An 18968-nucleotide genomic window follows, 5' to 3' on the forward strand; every position below is an offset into this window, starting at 1 on the left:
GAGAGGTGAAGGTGAGCATCCTTTTTATATTTAAGTTTCAAACAGACACAATCTCAAATGCTTATATGTGTAATTTTGATGAGGAGACCGTTCTTGTAAGTAACCTGGTTCATTTGTTCCCCTGCTACTAGCAAACTGACTCATGAATGGCTCTTTCAGTTCTGTATTTTTCAATATCTTTGTGCTGCTGCGTTAGCTCGCTGAACGAGAGGCGGCTCTCACCCGTTCTTAAGCAGACCGAACAAGTTAGCTTCTGACTCAGAGAGACTCTAAATTGGATGGTAACCCAGCTCTTAACTGTGCATGCTCCATACAAAAGCAGGATTTTGGATTAACTTCGGCTTCCAAATTGTTCCTCTTTAATGTTCAAAAAGAATGATTCATTCCCAAATGATCTAACAATACTACTTTTCAACAAGTCTGTTTTTTTCTTTGGATATTGCTAGCAGCCTGAACTCACCTAAAACAGTCTAAACCAAGGTATATAGCACAATTATCATAGACACATTGTTCACTATTGGGTCCGGTTCACTAAATGTGCCTTAAACGTTGAGCAAAAGAGCACAAAACGTGCACAAAAGCACAGATTTGTAAACACAGTCTCACCTTGCAGCTCTGTTTTTTTCCTGAAGTCATCAAGGCACTGAAGGCTCCCTGGGTTCTCTAGTGCCAACTTGTTGTTGAGGTACCAGAACAGGAGGGTCATGAGGATGATGAAGAGTCCGATGGCTGTCAGAAACCCCAGCACCTCTGGAGAGACTGAGACACAGAAACTAAAGCTGAAGTTGCTGTTGTTTGGCAACAGATGAGAACATGGCTGAGATGACTACTATTTTTTTAAATGGGAGAAAAGTTAGTAACCGTAAGCTAACACAAAAACGAAAGTGGCAGCAAGAATACTGCTGCTGAAAAAGTAACCAAGACATCTTCTAATGGCCATAAAGCAAACCCTCTTCTTAGGCAGTCTCCTTTGTAATGCTTCCATTTTTATATTATGTGAATTAGTGTTTACAAATGTTGAAATGAATGTCGTTGGTTTTTGTTCAAAGGCAGCATTATGCACTTTAACAGCATAATGAATGCCATACTCAAATGCACCTATGATGTGAGAATAGTCTAAGTGCATTAGTTTGGTTTTGGGGAAGCAAACAAAAACCCATATCGCCCACTTTCTACAAACATCGGTTCAAGACAGATGAGACAGACGGAGGCAGGTAGATTGAAAGGGGCCGGGAGAGACGGAAAACAAGTGGAGGAGAGCAACACAACTGGTTGGTTGCCATAGCAACAGGTTCAGGTGCAACGTCACTCCAGACTCCAGACACACAGGCAAGTCAGAAGCCATTAAACGCAACACTGAGTGCCACACATCAGTAGATACGGTTTGGTTTGGAAAGAAAACATTGTTAGATATGCAGACAGGATTTATAAAACCACAATGACCCCTGTTGATGCAGACAATCTGAGGGAGTTTCTGATGGATGAAAGCTAGCTGTGTGACCTTCCACCACACATATGACCTTCCAACACATTCATGGAGGTGTTATGTTATGATCAGGTGTGACGTTTCTGGCTGTACTTGACCTTGCGACATCAAAGCAATGAAATGAATCCCAACTGTTCCTAAGTACAGTATTTAATGTAACCCTTTCAAACGGAAAAAAAACTAAGCCACCGTAATTTAGCGCAACCTTTTCACTTCACTGTGCAAAAGTTCACAAGCTGGACTGTAATCTCCTACGGGGAGTTCAGGAAATTTATTCGACATTTTACACGGGCAAAATAATTTGTTACAATCGGGGACACACAGAGGATGAGTGGGTCACTGACTGTTCACAAGCTGTTACACATAAAAAAAGAAGAAATGCTCCATTTAACTACAGTAAAATGTCACTTTCATGCCACAATTCCTGCCCAATCCCAGCATAATGAGAATAATGTTGAGATGAAACACTGAGAATAATGTTAGAGAGGGAAAATTATGTCTCATGTGTATCTGTGTGTGTACGTAATGCAAACAGCTGTCATGTAAGAGCTGCTATACACAGACTGTCTGGATCTCGTCTTATGCTGTCAGTCGAATTTATTGTTCAACAAGTAGGGACACATTTGAACAATTATTTTTACAGTTTAATAGACTAGGCATCTTCCATAATTTAGGGGGGAGCTGCACCCACTGCTATGAGGCAATAACCATTCTGTGCAGTGGCAACAGACGGCCCCCTGTTAAAGCCAGGAATTATCCAGTATAACTGTGTCTTTGAAAATGACAGAAAAATAAAATAACATCATGTGCACGTCATTCAAATACAGTGTACGGTGCATTATGTCAGTTCTTTGTTTTTGTTTTTTTAATGTATGTAACCCTGCACACAAACCTTTTCACAAAAAGTTTATGGCAGTAGAAGAAAACTTGTACACCACTCTGTATTCTCTCCAACATCCATAGGATGATGGTGAGAGGGATTTGGATTGTAGGAAGCAGTGGATAGGAAAAAGGATTGATTTTGTCGCCAGTATAAGCCAAGCTCCAGCTATTAAATAACAGATTCTGTGAAGTACTCCAAATGAAGAGTTAACTTAACTGTTAATAATTTATAGTGTCAAAGTGTAAAATAACAAAAGATGTCCATATACAATGCTAGCTCTACATTATATTAGCAAAAATCAATAGTAAAGAGTGCAGATGTCTGAGCCATTCACTGAAGTGTCAGATATAAGTAAGAAGAAGTGATAAAAGAGGGAGATAAAACAGATGTTTTTAGTGCAATAAGGAAGAATACATTGTTCACTCCTCACATTACTGCCGAGCTCATTTAAAGTGATGAATTAAGCTTTCAACGCGGAAATCACTACATGTAAAGTCCATTTTGTTCAATTAGACCAAACGACTGCCTTGGTACTGATGGAAAATAATAAGCTCATTCAGCGACAAAGTGTACTTAGATGACATCTTATTTTCCGATCAAATAATGATGATGCTTTATTTTATTTATAATGAAAATCAGCTGGACTCTGGTCTGTTACTATGTCTTCATTATGTTTTTGGACAGCCTGGATGAAGTAAATGAGACATAACAGGATGCTGTCCGGTGTGTGTTATAGGGTGACATCCACTCAAACATCCACTCAAAACTTACACTGTATTAGTTGTGTAGTAAACTCTGCTTAGTTTTTACACATATAGGCCTAATTAGGTTAAATTAACTCTTCCATCACAAAAACAATGAGCTGTATAACAATAAGGCTGTTACATATTAACAGCCAGACTTGCTGATTTTTTGAGTAAACGTTGGTCCTCTCTGTTAAATGTGCCTGGGCTGTAATGAGCCTGTTGGTAGCCCACAATGTTTGGTCACATGGTGAGATAGGAGCAGGAGGCACTCTCCCATGGGAATGCCTGTCTGCTCACACTGTACCAGCTTCTCACTGTGGACTGAATTATTCACAGCACAGATGGAGCGGGATCCTGCTCTGTATAATTCCCCAACTGGCTCGAACAGGGTAAATAATATTCAATCCCAGAAATCTACAGACAGTTTCTCTCTTTACTTTTGACTCCCTGACATAAGACTACAACATCTTTTCTTGGTTTTCTTTATAAACCTTATATATTTTAGTCCCTAACATTTGGCATGTTGCCGACACTGTAATAAAAGCGCTGTACAGTTGTAGGTGATGCGTGGTGGAGGATGTCTAACATTATCCTATAATGTTTAATTATTATCCTTATTTCCTGTTTAAGCTCATAAAACAGAAGCTCACTCACAAATGTAAAATATGGTTGTGGCATTTAGATTCTCACCTTGCATACTAGTATTCAAACCTGCAGCCACTAAAATGGAACTTAACTAGAAGTGATCCTGACAAACGTAAAAAAGTAAAAACAACAGTGACTACACATTGATCGTGATCTTTTGACTATAAATGAAGAACAGGAGAAAAATGAATAGGGCAATTTACAGTTTATTTGTGAGTAAAGTCTACAGTATATGTTCACTTTAAGCTAATATGACTTATTTTACCAAATCTACTGTATTCCATTAAAATGCAGAGAATAGCCCTCAGATAATGTGTGGGGGGCTGAATGATGACTCACAGGACGATTAAACAATAACAGACTTTGTTACACAAGAAGCTCGGATAATAATGTGGGAAAATGTGGGGACCTTGTAATGGTTATAAAACGGTTCCACATACCAAACCTGAGAGAAACTTTTTTCGAAATCTATTTCCTAACAGAGATACTGTATTCAGAATTCAATACAGCAGAATAATTCCTGAAGACTGACAGATTTCACATCGCTCCCTCCTCAGGATGATCTCCTATGACAATGTTATTTCTGTAGTCTGTGCAGTTTGCTTAACGATAACCTGAAAGGGTTTATGATGCAAGTAAAAAAAAAAGAAAGATCGAAAGATGTCCTTGTTGTTAACGGGAAAGTGTCTGAAGCTGAGTATAATAGAGATTCAGCTCCAGTGCAGGCTGATCTTCATCTTGTGCAACAATTTATTTGAGACACACTGAAACTAGATATGAGAGATTATCTGGTAGTTTGTGAAGTGGATGAGAAAGACAACGCTTACTAAACTGAACTTTAAGATACTGAAAATCAACAATAACTCTTATTTGGACACAATAAAGGACAGGAAGTAGTGTAACATTTGAATCGAGCCTGAAGAGATATGATTTATTCAGACAAGATTCAAGGACCAATCACCAGTTTGAGGACACAACGAGCCCCCAAAATTCAAATTGAAAGTTGTGGAAAAAGTCATGGAGAATGACAACCTGTACAGAAAGCAGTACCAGCAGTTAACTCCTTATCTCTGGCTTGAACTGGCTGACCTTGAATGGATCTGACAGTCGCCATGTTGGTCCCAAATGAAACTACAGTGGCTACAAACGCTGCCCATCTTCAGTTAAAACCAATAAATACCATCGTAACCTAAATAATCAAAGACACACCTATAGTTATTTTACCAAAAAAACCTTTGACAGCTCAGCTGATGACTGGCCAAAAGAGGATTTGATTGAACCGTGCCGACAATGACAGTGTCCTTCAACACAGGGTGGTAATACACAGGACACACTGGAAGAACTATATCTCCCACAATGCCTGGGAGCACTTAGAGATTCCCCAGGAGGAGCGAGAGGACGTTGCTGGGGAAAAGGACATCTGGGCTGCTCAGCTGACCCTGTTGCTATGGTGACACTGACTCAGGTATGTGATTAAAAAAAAAATAGATGGCTGGATGGTTGATGATGGTGTGATTATGCTAGGCTCCTAAAATTGTAATGTTTAGGTGTATGTGTTAAGGAGGGTATCTGATCTTTGTATATGAATATTAAACAGTCCGAGGGAAAGCTACTGCACAGAAGTGGAAAACAAAAGTGCTTTATTATTGTGCAAATTAAAGCGCTTTGTTGTCGCTGTTGACAAATAGCCTTGGTATTTTTGCCTGGTTATTGTTGTGCGTCTCTACTGTCTTTGTTGCGCTCTGTCCGCATGGAAACAGTTGCCATGTTGAATGTCAAAAAGCACAAAACCATCTCAAAACGATGAAAACACCCACACACTCCACAGGCAGTCCACAAGCACTCTCACCAGCACTCCCATACACACTCCCACACATGTTCAGACAGCGCTTCGGAGCGCAACACCTACTGTGTAGCCACAAGCCTGTCCACACACAAAAATAACACACACACACACACACACACACACACACACACACACACACACACACACCACTGGAATCAGCCTTCAACAATCACAAAAAACAAATAGGATAACCCAAATTATAAAATATGCACACACTTACACAACCAGCCCATTCAGCTGGCTCGCACACTGTGATAAGCACCCTCTGAATCTACTTGTGCATGTTTGGTTTAAAAGAGAGTCATCTCCATCCAGAACATGAATACTGCCATGGCAAAGAGCGGCAGTGAGTACTCTGACTGAACATTCAACATTAGGATTATTCTAACCAGCCTGATGTGCTAAAAGCTTGTTAGTACAGAACTTTACAGTTGCAGCACCACAGTGACCTAGAACATGTACTTATATGTGAATGCTGCAAAAAAAACTTTACAATTACCCATAGTGGAGTGTGGTTTATCCTTTAAAGGCTTTCTACTAAATTAATTCATATAGACCCACAATAATAAAACTGTAGGACTACATATTATAATAATAACAATCATTTAATATATACAGGTCATCAAATAGAAGAGAAGATGTAACAAATTACAGTCTCAGTACCCACTTAACAATTATGGCATACAGTAATTGTTACAGTAATAATGGATAATATGGTTAAACAATGCAGAAAAAGTTGCTAGGGGAAATAAAATGTTTTTATGTAAATTATTTTTGCTTGGGAATAAAACACTGTTGTGCCTTTAAAGTTAAAGCTGTGAAAAACAGTATGTGCACGGTTTTAAAATGATGATAAAATACTGGGGGAACAGTGATGTCGTTTTCTCGGACAACCAAAACTAATGTTAGAGAACCAGCTTTTATGTCTTAGCATATCACATCATAAACAGTATATACAAATGTATATAAAAAATAATAAAAATGTATTTTCAGGCGTGTGCACAACAAAAGTCAGCATATAATTTATTTATAAAGGTATATAATGAACATGTTTTGTTTTTTAATAAGTTAAAGCGTCACATTTATTATGGCTCCTTTTAGGAGAACATATAGGCAAAACCCTGTGTGTACCCTGTATTATTATTTAATACCTACTGGCTCTACTTCAGATGTAATTTATTTCTATGTCCCTCCTGTATCCCTTGTACCTTTAAGTAGATACCCAGTAAATATTTCAAAGGTATTATGTATGTTGAAAATATTACACTGTAATTTGCAGGCTGTGTGCATGTTCAAGTTTTGACTTGTTACACAAATACCAGAAACACACTGTACTCTAGTCTGACTAGAGATTTAAGGTCTCTACCAGAACTGTAATTCCAAAACTATGAATCATGCCTAAAACGGGTTAAAAAAAAGAGCCACTGACGGTTCTAGAAAAGCAATGGACACAAGCAGCAGTGAAGGCAACACACAACAAAACAATCACAGGTCAGCAGCAGTGAAGGCAGCACAACCTGAACACAGTGGAACAGGAGAACAAGGACGTGTGTAAACGGTGACACTGTAACAGTGACAAATGCTGATGAGAAAGGTGGAGTGGGAGGTGCAGTGCGGGGTCGAAGGTCAACCTCCCAGAGCTCTGATCTGCCCTACCTTTTCTGACGCAGATCAGCTCATGTACTCCACAGTTACGCTCGCCACCTGGAAAGACAATGCAGTTTCAATGAGCCACGCCGTGATGGAGGGAGCGAAAGACAAAACAAGACATCATGGAAACACATTTAAATATGCTGGAACATTGAGACAAATTCCAAGAAAAGGATGAGAACAACACAGATATAAGACACGGACAGAGACTGGATGGTAACAGTCTGACGTGGGTGGTCAGTAGCAGTTATATGCAGCTCCTATTCAGAGGCTGAGCATGGGGTTATGTAGAATGTCATTTAACAAGCTAGACCACACTCATTTACAGTAATAATTACCTGTCCCAGCCTAAGTAGGTGTACATAACTCAAACCTCTTTTCATCCTTTGTCTCATCTTACATCACTCCAGTCCCAAAGCATTCTCTTCAACTCTTTAATTAGTACCTTCTTTACAGAAAACCTTCCTCTCCCTCAGAAAAAGTAACTAAAGAGGGGAAAGAGCCCTTAAAGAAATGGATTAACTACCTGGCTGAGAGAAAGATGAGAAGACTGATACCACTCTCATATCTGTCTGTTTAATACGAACCTTCAGCTAGCAGTCTGTTAAATTGGCATAAAGACTGGAATCGAGGAGAGCAGGTAATGCACCAAGTAACAAAATCTACCAACCAGCACCGGTAACGGTGTAAACATAAAACTACAAGTTATGGTTAGTTGTTTTCTCTGTTTCCAGTGTTTGTGCTAAGCTAATCTTACCATCTCCTGCTTTTAGCTTGCATGACAGTGAGATAAATCGTTTCATCTAACTTACTGCAAGAAAGCATAAAAGCCAAGCAGATGTTATACCTTTTCTTTTAGTGCCCTATAAATGAGACGTGGCCCACTTACCTCCCACCCTGACTAACTGATTTTCCCTGGATTCATCAACATAACATACCAGCTTTCATCCTCTCATTCATAAAAACTCTCCTCATTTCATCCTACCATCACTCCACACAACCTTTTGTTTCAATAAACTTATTCTTAGATAGTATGGTTCTGGACAACTCGCCGTAATATTAGTTAGATAAAACACAACAAAAACATCTGAAATAGAGATTTTCTGTCAACCTTGACTACAACAAAATACCAAAATACGTCTTTTATGAAACTGCGTCTTATTATTTATTTTGAACGGACTGACTAGACTTGATCTATCGAAAGCTGTTTGTCATTCTACAGCATCTCTGACATTTAGAAACCCCACAGCGTGATGAAATCATGTCCTTGATTGTGCATTTTCGTGTCACTGTTTGTTGAGTTTGCTTATCGCCATCAGGAGCTGCACCAGGCAGCAGAGATAAAGTGCTGAGGTATTTCACAACATCCTCAGATGCCATTTAAATGCAATCCTCTGATGGCTTGATGGTGAAACTGCTTGAGTAAAGTGTGGATGGGAGTTTGGGGAAAGTGATGTCGTTCTTGTCTGTGTGATCTGACTCCCCAAAGCATTGTTCTAAAGCCGGCACAGCTCAGTGATCCTCAACCATGGGCAAATTCTGGATGCAGAGGGTGTCTTCTAATCTTAGCACAAACCTTGGCAGCATCCATGCACTCCTGTATCAGTATGATGATTACATAAAAAACACAAGGCTGGACTGAATTTTGGAGAGATGTTAAAGTGCTATGATGACTGCCCAAAACATTCAGAGATCCATTAACAGAACTTAACAGAGTACTTACCAAGTTAATTAAATTACCTTGTTGATTGAAAGATGATATATTTTACAGAATCCATATTGTAGATTTTGGTTCAAGTTTGGGTCATATTAACAGATAGCCCATGTGCAAACCACTTAAGGGAAGTTTAGGAGTAAGTATTGAATTATAGTAACTGACTGTTAGCAGAGCTTAATGTAAGCGAACCCCACTGCTGTCTCATCTAAAGGGAATTTGGGATGCGAAGCAGTGTTTATTGTTAGAGTCCATTTACTGTCAATAAACCTTTACTGGTTATTGATTATAGTGATTTCTAAACTCAACATGGATTGGACTGGATGTACTATCCTGGGTGTATACATGTATATATGTAAATAACTATACAGGAAATATAAAATGACTGGATATTTTTATTTTATTTTATGTTATTCTACAATATATTTAGGTGTGTAGCATGAAGGGACTGCAAACTGTGATTTCATTGTACAATCTTTCTAGATACATTTCCTTGACCCTTGGATTGTGAGGCCTGTCAGGACTTTAGCTCATATTGAACACTTGCATGAACCTGAACTTTGTGGGTGTTGCCTTCCAATGCAAACTGACAGCATGTGCCATCTTACTGGCAAAACACTAGTAGCAAGTCTTCAGCCATGCTGGCGGTTCTGTGATGTTGTAATTACGCACAGTGGTGCTCACAGTGGCAAAGCAACCATGCTGATATTTAGGAGGTAAATTGCTTATCATGTTCACCGTCTTAGTTTAGCATTCTAATTTAGCACTACATGCAAAGTACAACTGAGGCTGGGACAAAATCTGATGATGGCACTAGGAAATGATGACCAATGTTATTAAAATTTATCCTGAGGGTGACATGAATGACCATACCATATTTTATGACAACCTAACCAAATAGTTGTTGAGACATTTCACTCAAAACCACAAATGTCAACCATCATGGTGGTAAAAGAGAAAAGGCCAGGGGATCAGGATTCATCCTCTAGGAAACATGTCAGGGCAATTCCTTTAATAGTTGTCGGGATATTTAAGTGTGGAAGTGGTGGACCGAACAACTGACAGCCAGTCATTGCCAGTCATTTGTGTTGTTTTTTTTGTACAAAAAAAACAACACAAATACAAAAATAACATGACATTAAAATTCTGCTTTGGAAAAGAAGAAAAAAAGTAAACTGGCCATAAACAGTGTGTTGATGTTGTTGTATTTCTTTTACAAATCAAAGTACTAATTCTTTAAGTGACACCTTCACATATAGAATTTGAAAGAGTTGTATTTCAGAGCCCGGCATCAGGAGCAATGTCTGGCGGTGGTTTCCTCACTGAGGTCCTCTGTCGCTCTGAATTCTTATACAACACTGTGACAGCTCAGTGGTCTCGACCCAGTGGGTGGCAGCTGCAGGGGTGTGAGTGTCCATCACAGCACCAGATTATCATGAGGTAGATACCTACTATTCAGACAGAGGACGTCTACGAAGAGCTCACCCTGGTTTTCTATACTAGACGGGCTTCCAGACAGTGACTGTAATTCAGAACTATTACTCACACTTGTGAAGCCCTCCCAGTCGTGGAGCTCTGCGGTGGCCTCTGGGATGTGCCTACAGGTTGAGGTCTCAAATAGCTCCGGCTGCCATCAGCTGTGACACTTGTAAGATTTGTGCAGTTCTGATACAAAAGGCTGAACGCACTGAAACTAATGGTGTCACAGTGGTGTAACGGTCGCAGTGACACATGACCTTTGCCTCATGTCATTTTTCATACCAGGCTATCATCTGAACCGCGTGATGACGTATCTATAAATGAATCAGCCATGTAGGGCTCGTGGGAATTTTTTTTGTGTGTGTGTGTGTCAATCTATTTCTGTCTTATCTGACAAAAAGCTTTTACCAGACAAGACTTTTAATCTAACTGGCATCAGACATCCACAAAAACTTGTTTTACCAACTGTAGGAGAGTACAATCCATATACAGTAGAGAAATCCAATATTGAAAAAGAATTGCTTTGCAGCATCAGCTGTGCCATTTAACTAGACCATTGTGGTGAAGGGGGAGCTAAGCAGGCTTTCGATTATCTGTTGATCTATGTTCCAACCCTCATCTATCGTCTATGATCACCAGCAACCAGTGCCTGAAATAAGTTTCCTCCGTAGGGTGCCTGGGCTCATCCTTATGAGGACGAAGAGCTCAGACATCGAGGGAGAGCTCGGACTAGAGCTGCTGATCCTGATGAAGGCCAAGCCAGTTGAGAGGGTTTTGGGCGTCTGATTAGGATGCCTCCTGGGCAGCTTTCTTTCGAGGTTTTTCAGGCACATCTAACTGGGAGGAAACCTTGGGGTAGACCCAAAACTCATTGGAGGGATTATTTTTCTCATCTGGCCTCGGGATCACCTCAGGATCCCCCAGGAGGCTGCTGCCGTGACCCGACCCTAGATAAGCAGAAGAAAATGGATGGATGGATGGAACCTTAATCCACCCTGATGAGAATTTATACGGTATACTGCACTGTTTGTTGATACTGTCATCCTACATTGATTGAGGCTCCCATCTTGTAAAGGTCATGTCCATAAGTATGGCTTATATTAGATACTGATTCTTCAATAAGAGCACTGTCTTTTTTGTCTGCTGGTTTAGGTCAGTCTGTTTCACAAAGAGCGGAAACTAAAGAAGAGAACTACAGCTGCAACAGTTGGTTAATTAATCGATAAGTGGATATAAAGAAAAATGTATCGACTGTGTTTTTGTTTTTGTATTAAATTATAAATCGCATTCTAGGCAAAAATGCCTCAGTTTCATTGGTTCTCCTTTCTCAAATGTGAATATTTGCTGGTTCTGTGGACTGCTGGTCAGAAAAAACAAGACATTTTAATATGTAAACTTGGGCTCTGGGAAATGTTTATACAATTTGCAGAATCAAGAAAGCATCATTACTTACAGCCTTAGACAACTAAAAATCTGGATGTTCTGACGCTATTCGGGGGTTGACGATCGAACTTGCAGAGTTAAAGCAATGCTTCCAGCTCTGAATTAAAAAGATTGTGCCTTTACCTGGACAAAATGGTCTTTCAAATGAGTTTTTGAGCAGCTCAATATTTTACATTCCAATGAAACCTCGTGGGTACAGTCTCTGGCCATGGGAAAGAATAGGTCATATTCATAAAATGCATACATATTAATGGACTGCCCTAGACCTTAACAAATGGTAAGTTTATTGGATTTTTTTAACTCTACTCTATGTATCAATGTTTCTAAGAGTAAAAGGCAAGAAACTCAACCAGGCTTCAGATAAGACACCTATGTTTTCACTGTTAACAGTCTAAATCCTGTAACTCAAGTAAAGCTGGCTGTAAAAACTTGACTTTCAGCTGCCTTGTACTCAGTCGCTATCTGCACTACTGTTGTTACGGTAACATAAAACTGAATCATTCGTTTCCCATGTAAAAGGAAGTAACCTACTGTTACAGGAAATTGGTCGGCTAATTAGTTCACTAATGGCCACAGGAAAACTGTCCAATGGTTCATGTAAATACAAACCTCAGTAAGACATAAAACAATGTGTGGCCGATAGCCACGTTACCGCATGTAAACACAGCCATCGAAGGAAGCTGAGCCGCTACATGACAAGACTGTCTGCAGATCTTTCCTGCCAAACTGGGAGCTGAAAGCCGAGTTGTTGTCCAGCAGATCGATACAGCAGCTGTGTGTGGGAGGAAGCTCCCTGTGCTCTTTCACTCCTCACACACCATACTTGTCAAAAATAACATTTTCTTGCATGTGCTCTTGAATACGGTACACAGTGCTGGTTGCTCATATCGCACCACAAGCAATCTCTCCCCCGTCTTATAAATATTCTGGGGATCGAAGTTCCTTTAACCAGCGGCCAAGTTTTTCTACGTAGCGTTCAATACCAAAGATGTCATTTCACGCTATTGTATTCTGCCATTGGTATCTCAAAGCTAGTGATTAGTAGACCTTTCCTGAGTGTGTTTCCTCATAGGCACAGGACCATTTTCACTCCCTTGTGTCTCGCCTTCATTACCTAGATTTCTACAGCAAAACACACTCACTAATTCTAATTAGGTAAATGCATTCGTGGGAAAATTGAATACGAACAGACGGACAAATTATAGTCATTAATACCTAATGTAGGCAGAAAGTTGTTGCAAAATCGACAAAATGTGTTCTTTGTTTGCATGGACCTCCAAACACAGAAGGTGTAAGAGTCAGTAAATGTTTTTATTGTGTCGTTCTTAAAGGGGAAATCCACCAATGTTACACAAATTATGTTTACAGGTGTTGAGGAGGACTACTGCATATGTTAAAAAAACGTAAACTAAATAAAACCTTTTGTGGCTTCAGAGGGAGCGGTGTGAAGTCTGTGATAAATTTCCTCAAGTGATGTCATTTGAGTCAGCATCAGTTAGGAGACTACAAAATGAAAATTTGACAATGAAAATGTTGTGGAGTTATAAGTAATAAGCTAGTTTACCAGACCTCTGCAGTGAGGCTTTTGTGAAGCTTCAGAGAGCACACTGAAAATAGAGTACCGGCTCTTGTAGCTTGTCAGTACATGGAGAGGTTCACATGATCTCCTCTTGAGTCTGACAGAAATCAATCTGAAGCACCAGTTGTGATCAATATGCAGTTTCTGAGTTCTCTTTCCTCAACCTTGGTTTCGCCGGGGAAAAAGTCTCACTTCTGGAAACTAAATCAAGGTGAAGTCTGTGGACACAGTCTTCCCTCATGCAGACGTCTGGGGCCAGGCCGGTAGCATTTTTAGGAATTCGTCCCAGTTTCTTGGAGGAATCTCCTCTGCCTGCCCCCTCTAATCAGGCTGCCGAGGCTAACGTGTCTGGGTTCAGGAGAGAAGGAAGGACTGAGTCCGTGACACAGAAAGTTGGGCTGAGGAAATTGACCCGACAGAGATATTTGATTGTTTGAGGTCAGTGGAGAGAACGTGCTGTGGTAGAAAGAAACTCGGGGAAACAAACTTGTGGTGCTGCCCCCATTAAGTTTCAAACTCAACCTGCACACTGTATGTAAGGATACACTCAGCTCAGCATTCGATACTGGCTTCACTCTATTATTTTAACAAAATGATCCTGAAGACTGAATTATGACTGAAAAAGACTTTCTCAGACAAAACATTACAAAATACATTCATATTTTCTTTGTCAAATTACAGAATCCTGTTTTATTTCAGAATTTCAGTATGGTATAAACTGTGCAAAACAATGCACATTTCCTTTTGTCAAGTGAAACAGACGCCTTTGCACCTTGATACCACGACTGAAATCACTATTCCTTTTTCATCTCACTAATTTCTTCATATTAAAATATGAATTAGTGCAGCTTTAATACTATTAATTAAAGGTAAGTAATCGGGAATGATTTAACAATAGACTGAACTTACGGAACTAAGCTAGTTAAACGTGCAGTGATCTCCACCCTCATCAATAAAACAGATCAGCTTCTGTCACTTCATATCCTCTCAATAACAGCCATAATTGATTCATGAAACAAATTCCTTGTCAGCAACCATTTACATGAAAATCACTCAAGTCTCTTTATTGATACTGGCAGAGGGAAGGTTTCTGTTACATCAGGGTCTTCATGAAAAGGGTTTGTGTTGTCATAATGACAGGCACGGAGGAGCGACTCCAGGGTAAGCTCCAGCTAAGCCAATTAGCAAGTGGAGGATGGAGTACGTCAAAGATTAGCCAGCTTACCTGACAGCTCAGCTGTAGGTTCATAAAGCAGCAACAGTTTCCTCAGACTACATCTGTACGACAGACACTGTTGCACAGGGTTTTCTTGTGAGGACACAGAAGTGAGTAACTATCTCTATATTACCAGCACTATTCATAGCCCTGAGCGATGGAAACACACTTTAAAAGTAGTGCAACTGATACCTTATTTTTAGAACTGACACAGCCAAATATACCCAATTTAGAATCAGAATGTTTATATAATATTCATGTCACAAATACTGTAAGGCTGATAATAGCCTGAGCATGAAAACAAGCCGGTAGACAATGATACAGGAGTAAAAAATCCAAGCGATACATGCATTTGAACTTTTTCTTCTCTCTGAGCTCTTTATGTCCCTTTGTTTCTTGCAATCCAACTCCCAACATCCCCTGCCATGTGTCAACTGGAGAGCTGATCAATAAGTAAACTGCACAAAAACCCTTGCTCTGTCTCAACCAGACAAGCCCTGATATGACAGAAAAATCTAATATACAGAGAAAAATGTTGTTGAGTCAGTGCAGTGGATGTGCAATCAATCTTACTGTGTCTGTTGTGCCCATGGGTTAATAGCACAGTGTGAGTGTTTGTTCTTTTTTCTCATCAAAACCTCAACAGATCAAACCTCTGAGGTCCAGAGCAGAAAAGTGCTGGAAGCAATCCACTGAGCAACATTAGCAAACACGCAGTTAAAGAGACGAGTCTAAGACTGCACTAAAGAATGAGTTCTGGGTCCAGTTCAACAGGAGATCGTGTATACAAGTCATCCCTTTAGGTTCATCTGTTTTATAGATTCCACAGATAATATCCATCATCTTCAGGCCCTCGAGACTCTCAGCATACAGTGCCAATCCTGCTGACCTACATGTAGCTCTACTCTCTACCTCAGGTACATACAATGAATAAATGATTACATCCTAAATAGAAAAAACTATTTTTTCTTACACCCCTAGTGGATTTACCAGAGCTTTTTTTTTTTTTTGCTAAAGTTGCTAAAAAAATTAGCTGGAAAATGCTAAAATGCTCCACAGAGCTGAGAGGAACTGCAGACTACAGATTTTTCTGTGGGTTTGTCAATACGAGCAACACCTATTACCTTATACGTAGTCATTTCAGTGTTAATATAATAGAAAAATATTGATTAGAGCAGCTTTAATTTCAAGTACCATAAATTATTCAGACTGTCACTGTAAGTTTCGAATGGCAGCCTCTTCACTGCCTGTTGGCTTGTGTGACACTGAAATTTCCTGGTTTGATTGATGGCCCACAGCTCGAGCAGGTTCACTTAGTTTCACTTTGAAAGTAATGTATTGCTCTATTGCAGTTGCAATGTGTCATAGCAAACGTTGCCTCAAATGGTCCGAAGACATATTAGCTATTATCGCCTCATATCCTGTTTCTCGCTCTCCAAAACAAACACAGCCATGTCGAGGAGGAGGAGGAGGAGGAGGAGGAGGGGAGAGAAGCTGAGAAATCCTTGACAGGAAGCATCAGGGTTCATGGAAGACACAGCCTTAATGTTTCGAGAAAACCGTGTACTGTTTGTATTTCTGTCAGTCTAAACAACATATGTGATCCACCACTAAGACACTCACACATTTCTCATTGGATTTAGCTAAACTGGTTGACAAAGGCACCCGAGGACAAATGACCCGGCAGGCATTTCAGTAAGATTTTGAAAGATACTGTCAAAATGTCAGCACGAAGAGCTTCTCTGCTGCTGTAATTTCCACACATAATATTTCCACAGCTAAACACACCTCCTGGGCTGCCTACTCTGTACTTGGCACCAGCTCAGGACTCGACAAGACTTCATCATACACACCACACACACTGAGAAAACCAAGCGAAGTGAGATGGGGCTGCCTTCGATCTGCTGGCTAGAAATCCAGGCTTAACCAGGATATGTGAAATCCATTTGGGCCTCCGGTCGATCTGTCTACAGCTTGTCACAGGAGCTGATGCATGGAGCTCAGTCCCGGGGCTGAGCCCCGGAACCAGCACTGTTAATATAATAACATGTACAGAATAACATTTCTGTGAAATTCTCCATCTTTTAAAACAAATTGGGATGCAGTTCAATTTTTAACTTTTTAAAAGCTGTATTTTGGTTTATATTGCAGTCACTCAATTGACAGAAAAAAGCTTTCATGTACGCAAGCTTAGTTAAGTCACTCAGTGATCTTTTCCCAGAGAGCCTGCTGTGTATATCCAATTAAGAAAGCTTAAGAAGCTCTGATATATTTGGTATTTAAAGCAGCATGCATTAATAATGGTAAGTTTTAAGCTGATGATTCAGACAACGCACAGTCTGAATTAGCAAAACAAACAGGCTCAATCACACAACCCAATGTCATTGATCACATTCCTAAAGTAAATAGCTGCTAAAACATAAACCTTGAGGCATCAAGCAAGCTAGAATTTGTGGGTCACGCTTGAGGCTGTTGCCTTATGTCACAGACATCCTAATTTTAAACCTAATGCAATGCTTTTTTACTTTCCATCATATTTCCTTCTTTTATCTCCCAATCATGTATGTAAAACATTAGCTTTAGAGCTGAAATGATGAACTGATATTGACAGAAAAATGATCAGCAGCAATTCCAAGCAAAAATGCCAAATATTCTGCTGTTCCAGCGTCCCAAATGTGAGACGTTTCTGTTTGTCTTTGTAATATTTCATTGTCGGCTTAACAAGCAAACCACCTGAAGACGCCACGCTGGGCTCTGAGAAATTGTGATGGCCATTTGTTTTACACAACTCGCTATCAGATTAATCGATAATGAAAATAATTGTTGTAGCTGTACTGCAGAGAACTTCAGCAGCTGTACTTAGATGCATGTAAACTCTAAATGTTGCAAGTTGCACTCTAAATAATAGCACCTGTCAAACAACATAATTACTAGTAAACGCTGATTCACGCAGCCACAATAAAACATCATAACATCAAAATGAATTATTTGCTCTAAAAATGTCTGGCAGAAACAAAGTGTTCCTGTGACACCTCATGATGTTCATCCAACCTAACGTCACAAGTACAGACAGAAAGAACCACTGGTGTTGGTGGCCCGGCCTCTGGGTGCTGCAGGTGTCAGTCAGCCCCACAGCTGCTGCATAAATCTCAGCGGGGCCAACTAGCTCCGGTGAAATATCGCTGACTGGGGCCTCTATAATCATGGCCTTTCAGGAAACGCCACTTTGCTGACTAATGTGGCGGGAAGTTGAGGTCAGTGGGTGGGGTAGAATGAGCATCTAACTCAAGCGAGGTGTGGCTGTCTGATAAACTGGAGGAGGTTTGATGGTAGTGAGACTGCCACAGATGAGGCAGGGTGAGATGAAGCAATGCAGGGCTGCCTCTCGTAGCACTTGTTCCAACCTTTTGTTGTGGTTTATTAAAAGTGAAATCCTGATCCAAAATTTGTGGTTATGAGATGCTCCTTTTCAGCTATTTCTTTATGTGCTTTCCCCCAACATGCAGAAAGAGACTCAGTCTTGGGGGAAATAATTCATTGTGTAAAGATAGGGGAAAAGACAGCAGCTCCCTTCAATGGTAAAATGTTCACATAAGCAAAACTGCCCAGTGAAGTCCTGGATCACTTGATAAAAAAAAGTGTAAAGTTAGTTTTAGCTATGGTTCATACCAAAGAAACCAAACTCTAGGTGTGACTGGCATTCAGTTCAACATTTGTTTTCACTTGATGATTCTCATATTGAACCATGTGTTTCTGAATTTCACAGTGTTTAGTCTTATTAACAAAGCCCCGAGGCCCTGGGCTACATGGTGGTTGGTCTATTTGCCTAGTTTACAGCAGGAACTGGATAGTTCACAGCAGTGTGCTGGTTTCTAGAGGTGAACTCTGCTGTCCTGTATTCCTCCTGGCCTATTATTCTTCCTCTTCCTCCAAAGACATGTAAAGTTTTACAGGTTTCAGGCATCCTACTGGCCCAGTGGTTCAAATGCATACCATGTACTGTGATAACAACATCCCCCCGTTCGATTCCGGCTAGGAAACTTTGTTGTATGTCATCTCTCTTCCTGACTCACCTCTTGTCATCTCTCTACTGCCCACTTATAAATAAAGCTAGAAAAAACCCCAAAAAACAACAAACGGACCAGACCCCCAGACCGTGGCGTCTATGAAAAAATATATAATAATAACTCCATTATGAAAAAATGTATTAAATCTTGCAGCGTGACTTTAACATTTTAAAACCCTGTCATCTAATCACACCATGTACAACAGACCAATTAA

The 18968-nt window shown here is 40.1% G+C and overlaps 1 protein-coding gene across 3 annotated transcripts in view; it reads right to left on the reverse strand.

Moving 5' to 3' along the window:
* Window positions 1-18968, reverse strand: part of syt14a (synaptotagmin XIVa) — a 45502-nt gene that overhangs the window by 25398 nt on the left and 1136 nt on the right. For all 3 annotated transcript variants that reach the window (XM_051393854.1, XM_051393845.1, XM_051393834.1), the window contains exons 2-3: window positions 7263-7310; window positions 607-759 (exon numbers count right to left, since the gene is read on the reverse strand). In XM_051393854.1, the coding sequence (XP_051249814.1) occupies window positions 607-759; window positions 7263-7310 (201 nt within the window). The remainder of the gene's footprint in view (window positions 1-606; window positions 760-7262; window positions 7311-18968) is intronic.

This window comes from Dicentrarchus labrax, unplaced genomic scaffold, assembly GCF_905237075.1.
Source record: "Dicentrarchus labrax unplaced genomic scaffold, dlabrax2021, whole genome shotgun sequence".
NCBI lineage: Eukaryota > Metazoa > Chordata > Actinopteri > Moronidae > Dicentrarchus > Dicentrarchus labrax.